The following is an 11,358-nucleotide window of genomic DNA, read 5'->3' on the forward strand; positions in this document are numbered from 1 at the left end:
AATAAAAAAAAGTCCATCTAATGCCATGTTAATTAAATTTATACCTCTGTTTTTACCATATAGGTTTGTATTGGTATACTGCAGACTGCCGTTATTGTTGAAAGAATATTACATTTTTAATTTAACATAAACATGCAAAAAATATCTATTTTGTACATTTATAAAGGGCATGTACTTTCTATGGCAGAGAGAATTACACTAATGTGTGCATGCAAAGCTTGTTTAATTACAGTGATCTCCTATATTACCTAATCAGAATTAATGAATCACTGATGACTAATTTTAGAACAGGAACTGTACAGTATGATGTCAGCTTACAGTGCATTAAAAGGCAGCTCCGTGAATGGCAGCAGAGCTTTTGAGTGTATACATTTCATTCGGTACTTCATTAAGAAACTTCTGTCCAGTAATTTGCAGTATTCTGTGAAATATTTAGGAGGTCCAGCAGAAATCCAAGATAACTACTAGCATGGTTTTTCAACATAAATAGGGAAAGTAAATCAACTGCAGGTAAATACATTTAAAGCACAATCCTGTGCTTCAAACTTTTGGCTTTAAAATGTCTTGATTTTGTAACTCTGTGAGTGTTTTAGAATATCTTAAGAATAACATATTCATGCAAGGGTGCTTTTGTGTAGTTCTGTTTCAGTATTGGTGCCAAAATGTTAACCAGAACAACATTTTCATATTAATAAGTGGCAGTTAGTTGAATGTAGGTAAATACTAGGCTATCAGTCTGAAGACTATTGCACTCCTAGTCAATAATCAGAGGTCAGAATCAAACCCTGTACCTTGTAGATAAAAAGTTTAACCATTATGCCAACACCACCACCTAAACAGAGTATGTTTAGAATTACTATGCAGTATGTATTAATGGTAATACAGTTGGTCTCTGGTAGTGTTTATTCCCTGGAAATTACATTCATTGGTTAACAATATACTTTAATAACATTTTGAGAGCAACATTGTACACAGAAATGGACAAATGCAAACAATGTGTGCATTTTTAATATTCTGTAGTAAATATTTAATAGTCTTGATCAGTAGACTTGCGTAGTTGTGTTGTATTTCACATTCAAAACATGTTTTCAGTTTCAGACATATATGCAGAAATCTGCAATATTATTCTGTATAATATGTCTCATACTACAGTGTATAGCTTAACTTGCTGTTACAGGTTAACAGCATATTTTTTTAACTTTGCTGTGAAAATGATTGTCAGCCTATCCTAATGATATCTGTGTAAAATCATATGCTTTACTGCTTGCAAAATATTAAGCGCTTTGACAAGCCAAACTGTTCATTAAATATTGTTCTACATTTGATCACATTGATAAATGATCTTATTTGTACATAGTATCTTAAATAACTACAATGCAAAAACCTAGTTTTACATTGTTATTTTATGAGTCTGTATGATCTCTCTTGTATTTGTATGCATCTCCCTGGATGTTACAGTTTTCACTCCTTTTTGAAAGGCATACCTACAGGCAATTTGTCAGCCTTACATTTCTTAAAAGTGAGATTGTGGTGTGAATATGAGAGCATATGTGGAAGTCAGTGGAATGCCATCCCAAATTAGTTCCCTGCTCTAAGAATATGGCAAAGCAGGTATTAAAAAAGTGTGTGAGTGAATGAATGAATGAATGAATGAATGAATGAACGAATGAATGAATGAATGAATGAACAAATGAATGAATGAATGAATGAATGAATGAAGATAAAGATATTTGTTATGTACGGACAATCTGCAAGACTAAAATCAGTTGAAAGGGGGTGGTAGAGAGGTCTCATGCTATCGGGAATATTGCCTCAGATATGAACAAATGTGAGAAAGTATCTGAAACACAAAGTGACATTTGAAGTTTTCATGCTGTGAAATAGAAAGAGATTCTAGTATTAGAAATTTCAGTGATATATGGTTTTAAAGTATTGGCACAAAGCAATGAAAAAGGTATGAGAGTTTATTTCTACATCTGGCTCAATGCCACAGGCAAGGAATGAGTCAACAGATTGTATCATCTAGGATATGGCTACTAACAGCACTCACTGCATGCTAAAATGTGGAGGAAATATTCCTTTAACAGATCCAGAGCAACTTAAAAAGTACAGATCTAATAGCTGAAAATAGTTTGGATATTATTGATTTAATAGCCTGCTATAAGGGAATGTCTGGTATACTTCATGCTGTTTGCAATGACAGGCCATAAGATAAAGCTGATTGTCTGCTAGTTTACAGGTTTTCCAGACCATGACTGCATACATGTGTACCACTTCCTATATGCTTGTAATATAGTGCATGTGACTGAGTCAGTGACACTATTTGCTTATTATAGACTTATAATGCAAGGATGCAGCTGCTGCTCCCTCTTGTATACACATCTGTCTCTCTGTCTTCCGCTCTTGCCTTCAGTCTCAGGCTAAATGTAACCATTGTAATGCATAAAACAAAAATGTGTTAAATAATTTATATTAGATACAGAGTGCATGCTTCTCACCTCTCCTTTTTATGATTCCAAACAATTAATATGATATATGTTTGTGCTACTCTAAGAGATGAGTATAGCAGTGTGACAAGACATCTACCAATTACAATGTGCAATACCACAAATGCTTATCTTTAACTTTTACTGCTTCATTTAAATATTTAATGATAAAATATGCACCTGTATGGTTTGCAACTTGTAGACAAGCTTACCTCAGGCTACAAGAACAAAAATAAAGTATATACTATTTCATATATTTAAAAGAGGTTATAATAATGCTTTTCAATGATAACGTGTGTTTAATGAGTGTTTAGAGAAGACGTATATGCAAGCAAAAAAAAAATAAATAAATAAATGCATAAATAAATAATGAAAATAAGACAAGGAAGTTTCCACAGACATTATGAAACATGCATGCAGTTACAATGTCAGGCAAGGCATTTTATACAGACATATATGTGTGTGTGTGTGTGTGTGTGTGTGTGTGTGTGTGTGTGTGTGTGTGTGTGTGTGTGTGTGTGTGTGTGTGTGTGTGTGTGTGTGTGTGTGTGTGTGTGTATGTATGTGTGTGCGTGGTGTGTGTGTGTGTGTGTGTGTGTGTGTGTGTGTGTGTGTGTGTGTGTTTATATATATGTGTGTGTGTGTGTGTGTGTGTGTGTGTGTGTGTGTCACAGACATTCTTCCAGCAATATACAGACAGCATAGTATAGCTAGCTTATAAACACTGTCTAAATCATCTTACCTCAGAAAGCTGCTGCATATATTTAATATTTACATGCAAAATTTCTGCTGAGCTGCAAGTGTAACTGATGCCAAAATATATAAAGTACTGCAATTTGTAAAACAGGCAGACTACATATGTCTATATATATATATATATATATATATATATATATATATATATATATATATATATATATTAAAAAACATGTACAGTGTATTTGGAATGTGTCATTGGAACCATGCAGAATCATGAAGTTACAATAAACTGTCACTAGTGAAGTTATACTTCGACTCTAGCTATACCCCCCCCTAACTGTGTTTGTCAATAAAGTCCTGGACTGGAACACATTTTGAAGTACTCAGTACTCTGGGGTCTGATTACTACATGTATCAAGGGCGCCACCCTTTATGCAGCATCAGCTCTCCTACGTTTTTCTTATCCAGCCTCCAAGCTTGTTACAATTCCAACCTCCAACCTGCACAGCCAAAGTTATTTCAGTCTCACAGTGTTTGTTAGCATTTCTAGTACCAGAGCTCTCCTGTGTAACACTGTTGTGTCTCACACAGCCTCAGTGATAGCACATAGTACTGTCCCACTTTTGCGCTGTGTATATAACAGTAAGTATTCTCTGTACTCTCACAATAATTTTGTTACTGCATTGGAGGAGGGCACAGCAACTGGGATGAAAGGGTTAAAGGAGAATTGATGTATAAAAGAAAGCTGTTACTGTGTAACATGTCAGACAGTACTTCACTAACTTTCATTGACTGAGAGTTGAACTGAACACTTTGCAATTCTTTTCCAGCATGGAAATGCTTTTCTGAGTTTGGAGGGGAAAAGTGATTGACATTTGGAACTAATACCACAGCAGCCAAGAGGTAATTTTCTACAGAATGTTATTTCACAGTAGGGAAATGAATAGCTAATAAAGCCATATGTTTTTGTGCAGTGTTCTTTCATGTGATTTTTTTCTTTTCTTTTTAGGTATAAAAACAAATAAAAGAAAACATGGTTTTAAACTTATGCAGGCAATGGAGTTTTGCCTTACTTTTTCTCTGCTGTTCAGTGCTATCAGATGGAAGACACGTGAATGCCATCAGTAACAGAGTGTAAGATTTATTCTTTTATGCACATTCTTTGTTGGCTAGCTTTACTGTTGACTGATATTTCTCTAAAATATGTGGTCTTTTATGATTTAAGAAGGGTGACACATGAGAAAGTTTTACAGAAATGCACATTTTCATTACTTTGTTATAAACTGATGCTAATAACATAGTGTTGTGATTTCTAATTAGCTAAACAATGTTGCACATGATTTATTTTTAAATCTAAGTATGACGTAAAAAAAAGAACTGGTGTGTAGTTATGGCACATTATATAATGATAAAACTGAAATTCTGGGCACTAATTGTCTAAGTTTTAGAATGATGTTTTATTGTAGTGACTAGTTACTAGAGGCACTAGTTACATATATGCTGAGTTTACAAATAGCACTTTTATAAGTCAGTGTTTTGGGAACTAGTTGCTTCAAAACAGCTAGCTTTATAAATCAGATTTACATTCAAAATAATGTTGCTGTAAATTGAATGCAGACATTCAGATGGAGACAAATTATTTAACTTGGGAAATCTAAATGAAAAGTGCATGTTTGTAAGGAAGAATTACAGACTAACATTTTGAATCCTTCAAAAATAAAGTTTATTGGAAAAAAGAACTATAAATAGTTGACTGCAGGTAGGTAAAGAGCAGACAAACAGTTGAGTGGAAGTACATGCGACTAGACAGTTGGCAAGGTGTGCAAAGTCCTCTGTAGGTGGTAAAGCATAGTGAGTCATGCTGTGTTTGGAACTTAAAGATTTCACACTGCACTGCTTACACCAGGAAGGGCCTGTAGAGAGATGTCTGTAGGCAAATGTATGCATGACAGCTATATATCTGATAGCTGCATGTTTTGATTTCATCAAACAAAGTAAAATTTATCAGAAATAAGGAGGACAATTACATACAACAGAACTGAAATAGTACAGCATTATAAAATGAAGGCCAAACTGTACATTTCATTCAAATGAAAATGCTTGGGAGAAGGTATCTGGCTTGGATTAGTGCCAGTTTTCTATTAGACATTGTTACTAAGTGACAACTCCTGGCCATTAACTTTTAGTTTGGAATGAAGTATTGTTTCGCAGGAACAGCTGCTGAAGTCATGTATGCTGATGGAAGCATGGTCATACTAATACAAGCTATTAGTGTACATGAGAACATTTTCAATATCACAAAAATACAGATATTATAAAATAGCTTAGTTTGTACTTACAAATTTCAAGTAAATTAGCAGTCTGTTTATTGAAAAAGCCATTGTCTTTTGTATCTTAATAACAGAAAACCCAGTCAGTGATAAGTTACAGTAGTCAAAACAAGAACTTCTCACTTGTATTAAATACAAGTTACAGTAGTCCTTAGAATTCATCTGATACTGAATGTTGGTATTGCTAAACCATATCTTACTTTTAGCCAAATGAATGAAACCTATTAGCCCATTATGTTACACATTTTCTGCATGCACAACATAATATATCTATAACTGTTCCTCTCTCTGTATATATTTATATATATACACACACACACACACACACACACACACACACACACACACACACACACACACACACACACACACACACACACACACACACACACACACATATATATATCTCAGCATCAGGAAATTAATACATTTCACCATGTGTACATTTGTTCATTGTTACCTCTGTGATTGATGAGAATTGCTGGTTACAGTATGAGATAACATAGAGACTTTGTCATAGCTACAGCGAATATTAAGCCCTCTACTTACACTGGCAGATGTGAATGACTCATCGTATAATTGTACTGGCAGGTGCACTACAGGGTATATAACATGTTTTCCATATCATTATATGCCACTTTCCATGCATAAAATTAGTCAAATGAGGCTTTTTGCTGCATCAGATATGGTGATTTGGTGGCTGCCTAAATGAAATTTAATGAGAAAGCATTACTCACCCTTTTTCTTCAGATGTACATGTCAAAATGTTGTATGAAATATTTTGGAAGAAAACTGTCAATATTAAATATACACGTTTGTTACATTTAAATCAACTTCAGATACTTCAAACTTGCAAACCAGGAATAAGCTTACAGCATATAATAACATAATAGCTTCGCTATACCTATCTGAGTTCCACCTGGATGAGGAGACACCTGACTGAGTTCATTTTAGAGACCTTGATATTGACCATTCCTCGCAATGTGATTTGCGTATGTAGGGATAGGAGACTGCTTATAGCAAGAAAGTTCCTTTTGCCAGATTTGCACCCTGTTCTGATATGCCTAGTTATAAATTGCTGGCAACAATGTAATATCTTTGTCAGTTGAAACTGATTACCTAGCAGTAAATTACATCTCTATAAATACATGGTCAAACAATACAAACTTAGAGAACCAGTTTACAAGTCATCAGCCAAATTTAAGGAGTTGAGGCACTCAGCTCATCCCCTCAGTCAGTTGAAGTTGATTACCCGGCTGTGAATGATATCTCTATAAATAAAAGGTAAGATTTTTATAAAAAATGTATGCTTACAGAACTAGTTTATAAGTGATCAGCCCATTTTCAGGTAATTTAGGCCACTCAGTCCTTCTCCTTAGTGTATCCTAGTGATGTGTTCCAAAGGTTGTTTGACATGACCGATAATTTATGTGCTGTAGTGGAAAAGGTTATGACTACTAACGGATCTCTAACCATTTAATAGGTAAACAAAATACATAGACTAAATGCAGAATGTATGTTGTTCATGCACAAGTCTGTTACAGTATAGTGAATTAAACAGAATGTTGGAAAATATATTAAATATATTTGAATTTTATTTAATCCATATATTTTCTGAAGTATGATGCTCTTACTATCAGTGGTAAACTTTTGTCTCTAATATGCAGAAATAAGATGACAAGGTGCTTGTGTTGCACAGTGAATATTTTTCCTTCTTAGAGTCTGCCATCTTCATATATTGTGATCAGTGATTCATGTGGTTGCCTCAGTACAGACTTGTTTCTTTACAACCCATTGACTTCAACTAATCACAAAGGGGTACTACATTTGGCAACTAAAAGTATGGTTTCACACTGGTAATCTGGACTGCGCAATTGTGGTTTTGTTGTTTTTGCTCCTTATGATCCTGTGTGGTATCACACTTATCATATTCCCTGTTACTATTAATACATACAGCAATGTATTGCTGTTTTTCTTCCCTAACTGTGTTGCTGAAACGCAAGAGTTCTGCCAGTAATTATAACATATACAGATATCTTTAATCCCTGAAGATCTGTTATAACACTTTAGCTGTCATTTTCCTTTGTGTGTGCTTTCTTCTGTTAGCCTTTTCCCCTTTTCTTCCTTTCTTTCTGTGTTTCTTATTGGTGATCGTGTGTAACCCACTCAATATAGCTGCCAGGTTTCAGTAACTCAAATTAGAGAAATTACTTCCAGACACTGCTGAAGAAATCTGTTTCTGAAGTATGAATGAAGCCTTCCCAGGAGTCAGATGCAGTACCAGTGAACTATGCTAGAGGGCAGACTAAAGGCAAAGATCCCCACACCCTTTGCAATGACAAATTGACTGGTATTTGTACCTTGAAACTTAACACTAGGATTCCTTCCCTTTCTCCTAACTCACCTCAAAGAAGATCTGAATAGGAATGTGGTTTGCAGCCAGCAGCTGATGCAAAAATGAGGATATGGAGAGATCTGAATTATCAAAAGTCTTTACAATCTTGGGAAGAAGTTTAGAGTACATGAGTACATCAGGAATGCAATGCATATAAAAAGGTTGGTTACATCCTTAACGTTGTAACTGACATATGAATTTCATAAACCAAACCAAAATATGTAGGCCAGGGAGCTATTCTGTGAAAATAACCCCTTACTCCACGCTTTCTCTTTTAAACATTACCTATCTGTCTCTAGCTTATAAATCTTACTCTTTACATGCAGAACTAATGTAGCTGACATGCAGAAATAATGTACCTGGTATCGTTTTCATTACTATTTCAAGTCACATGACATTTGCAAAGTGTAATTAAAATGAGATCACGTTATTATTAACTTACATTGCCTTCACTGTTGGAACATGGGCCACACTGATAACCTAATTGGAATAAATCCACAAAATGAGTGTGTCATAATCAGAACAATCATTAGTCAGTGTGCTTTCCTAAGACATGAAGCCATATCCTCAAAGGAAATACAGTAGGTCAGAAAAGAAAAACTCTCACACATTATTTAAGGTGTGGACTTTTCCAGAACTGCAAGGTCTGTGCCCTTATCAGCATTGCTAACCATAATGGAAAAACACCCTTTCCTGCTGAATATCATCAATACATTTTCATTTTAAGATTAATTTATAAAAAGTAAGTTAGATGTGTAACTTTCTTAAAGCATAGTTGCTGCCATTAAACATTTATGAAATAATTTCTTGGAACTCCGTAATTGTACATCCAAAGTATTAGTTAATAAAAATTGCAGCTTAAGATAATAAAGCATATCTAATTGTGACTTTTTCATCAATTTACTAACCAGGCAAGCCCACTTCAAGCAATTGCTTCTTTTTAGACATGACACATAAACTCTGTTTGGTTAAGTGGCATGTTCTGAGTCAGATATACATTAAGCAAGGAGTGAATGACAGAATCAAATCCTTTACTCCAGGATGAAGCTCATACATTTAACTATTTGTGCCAAATAGTGTTAGGGATGTTAGAGATGTTTTTTGTTTGATTGGATGGGTAGGACATGGTATACATGGCAAAGTTATTATGCCAGCCATGTTAGACAGAGTTGCTCATGATTTTCCAGCTACTGACATTTCCCTAACATACTAGATGTATGCACACTTTAAGGAAACATTCTTCACTGCTGCCTAAAATGACTATTCAAAAAGAACCAGTTCCAAATAATTCCTTGGCTATTAAGCACAGGTTATGCTAAAATATAATTTTTCAGTACTGACACTACTTGTACAATTTCCTGCCCTTTTCTGCCTTTCTAAAAATAGAAAAGGTTTTCCAATGAGACATCAAATGTCCCTGACAGTTTACTACTTGCAGGACACATGCCTTTCTGGCATTTTTCCAAGACAGTGATGTCAGTGTGGAGTCAGTGCCACCCTTTGTGCACAGAGCTGTGAGAGGCCTTTTAACACCAATATAAATATTAAGATTGTAATCTTGCCTGGAATGTTACAACATATTCATTATCAAATTATGACTACTATGTCTATTTATGCAGTAAGAAATATTGAACCGAACTAGTACATCTGGTTGTTTGAAATCTGCTCTGTGGAAATAAAAGGAAATTGCTACAACAGTTTTAATCTTGAAATCCCATGGCAGATTGCTTTTAGGTAGTGTTAGGTCCTACACCACTAGATTTCTCATTATAGTCACTTTTCTTGTCTGTTTTTGCTATGTTTGGATGACACATGTCCTCCTTTTTTAATGGAGCATACTGTTTTAAAAAACACGCCAGCTCTGTGCTTTCTGGAGAGTGTGAGAGCTGTTATAAGTCTTTAGCATCCAGTGTCTTTCTCCTTACTGTGTGTAAGTAACATCATGAGTACAGTTACACACACATTCTGTTCTCACCTGATGCACCCACAGGACATGAACATGCAGTGTAAAGTGAGGCACCAGTCTGACATACCAGATGCAACTCAGAGCTGAAAATGCAAAGGCCTGGCCTCACATCTCAGGGTGGAGGCTATTCAGTGGATGCTCTAAACTCGCTCCAGCAGCTGTGAGTCTGTTATCTCTGACTTGTGCTTAACTTTAACTCTCCAGCAGACTCAGTGAACCCACGCATCTCTTCATTATTTAACTAGTGGGACTCCTACTGCATTTAGGTTACTTTCTGAAAACAATATTGTATCATAAATTATTGCTATGTTCATAATTAATTTCACTTAAATGAGTATTTCCTTCTCCAACATGGCGTAACCCTGGAATCAGAATTTATAAGTACGTGGTTATGGAGGTGTATCTTCTACAAAAGGGGATGCAGGGGACTTGCTCCCTTTCAGAAACATTTTTCTTCTTTTAGCTGAAATCTGCATTCATAATTCTATATTTAGTCATTAGCATAACAGTAGCTTATGATACACTGATCTACAATGTGTTGCAAGAGCATGGCATGGGACTGATGCAGAATTGTTAACTTGGTATATTCTAGTAATATGTGTTTGAGACAAACTTTCCTTTGTAGACTACCTAACCTGTGAACAGGCCTTTTAACACCCTTAAGGAATGGATGTCAGTGATTAGAATGTGTTGTGTTTAACAAGTCTTGCAAAGGCTACCTAATAGCTAAAAAGATGTTAGAGACCATCCGCAATCATTTTATATATAAACATATCTATCTCCTCATATCTAAAATAAAACTATACCTATAAGGGGATTTACATCTAAGAAGGCAATTACAACACCTCATGTAAATATTATATTTCCTGCCTGGCTTTAGGGATAGCTCCAAAGCAGACATGAAACATTTTTCTAAGCCTTTTTGTAGTGGCACAGAATGAATAGAAAATGCATATTTACTTTACTGTGGCAGATTATAGCTGAATTGTTTTCATATAGTACAGCAGAAAAACATATAGGAGCAGCTTCACATACAACAAAAATGAACAGAGCAATGTAATGTAGCTGTCATAACATGCAGTTCCTTTACTTTTTAAACACATTTGCTTATTGTTTCAAAAAAAGCATGAGGCAGAACATTCAAAAGGTAGTGTAAAAATGTATGCTAGCAGAGTCTATAACATCCACTGACATGACCCTCTAGAGTGCTTGAATATGCTGTGCATATTGAAGCAGCCCCTAAGTGCTTCAGCTTATGTAGCTTATTATCTACCATATGTTCATGGCTGCAGTTGCAAAGTCCAAGATAAAATATGATGTTACAGACAGGAAACATAGGTGGTAACAAGAGATTCGTTTTATCACACATCAGCAATGTTGCACTGCAAGCTCCCTCATACTCTGTAAGGGGCATATTTGCATAGCTACCTCATGGCTTTTGCCCAGCCATGGTACTAAGGCCAAATAAGTTATTAAAGTGAC

At 35.2% G+C, this 11,358-nt stretch overlaps 1 protein-coding gene across 2 annotated transcripts in view; it reads left to right on the forward strand.

Moving 5' to 3' along the window:
• The first annotated feature begins 372 nt into the window (after nt 1-372).
• The window catches only part of PTHLH (parathyroid hormone like hormone), a 29,469-nt gene continuing 18,483 nt past the window's right edge, over nt 373-11,358 (forward strand). The window contains exons 1-3 of one of the 2 annotated variants that reach the window (XM_044088194.1): nt 373-510; nt 4,016-4,088; nt 4,195-4,319. In XM_044088194.1, the coding sequence (XP_043944129.1) occupies nt 4,219-4,319 (101 nt within the window). In that variant the 5' untranslated portion in view covers nt 373-510; nt 4,016-4,088; nt 4,195-4,218. Of the gene's footprint in view, nt 511-3,674; nt 3,828-4,015; nt 4,089-4,194; nt 4,320-11,358 lie in introns of those variants that run through there. The other variant, XM_044088195.1, reaches the window with a different exon arrangement.

The sequence above is a fragment of the Protopterus annectens genome, chromosome 11.part0 (genome assembly GCF_019279795.1).
Source record: "Protopterus annectens isolate FY-2018-M chromosome 11.part0, PAN1.0, whole genome shotgun sequence".
NCBI classification, from domain to species: Eukaryota; Metazoa; Chordata; order Ceratodontiformes; family Protopteridae; genus Protopterus; species Protopterus annectens.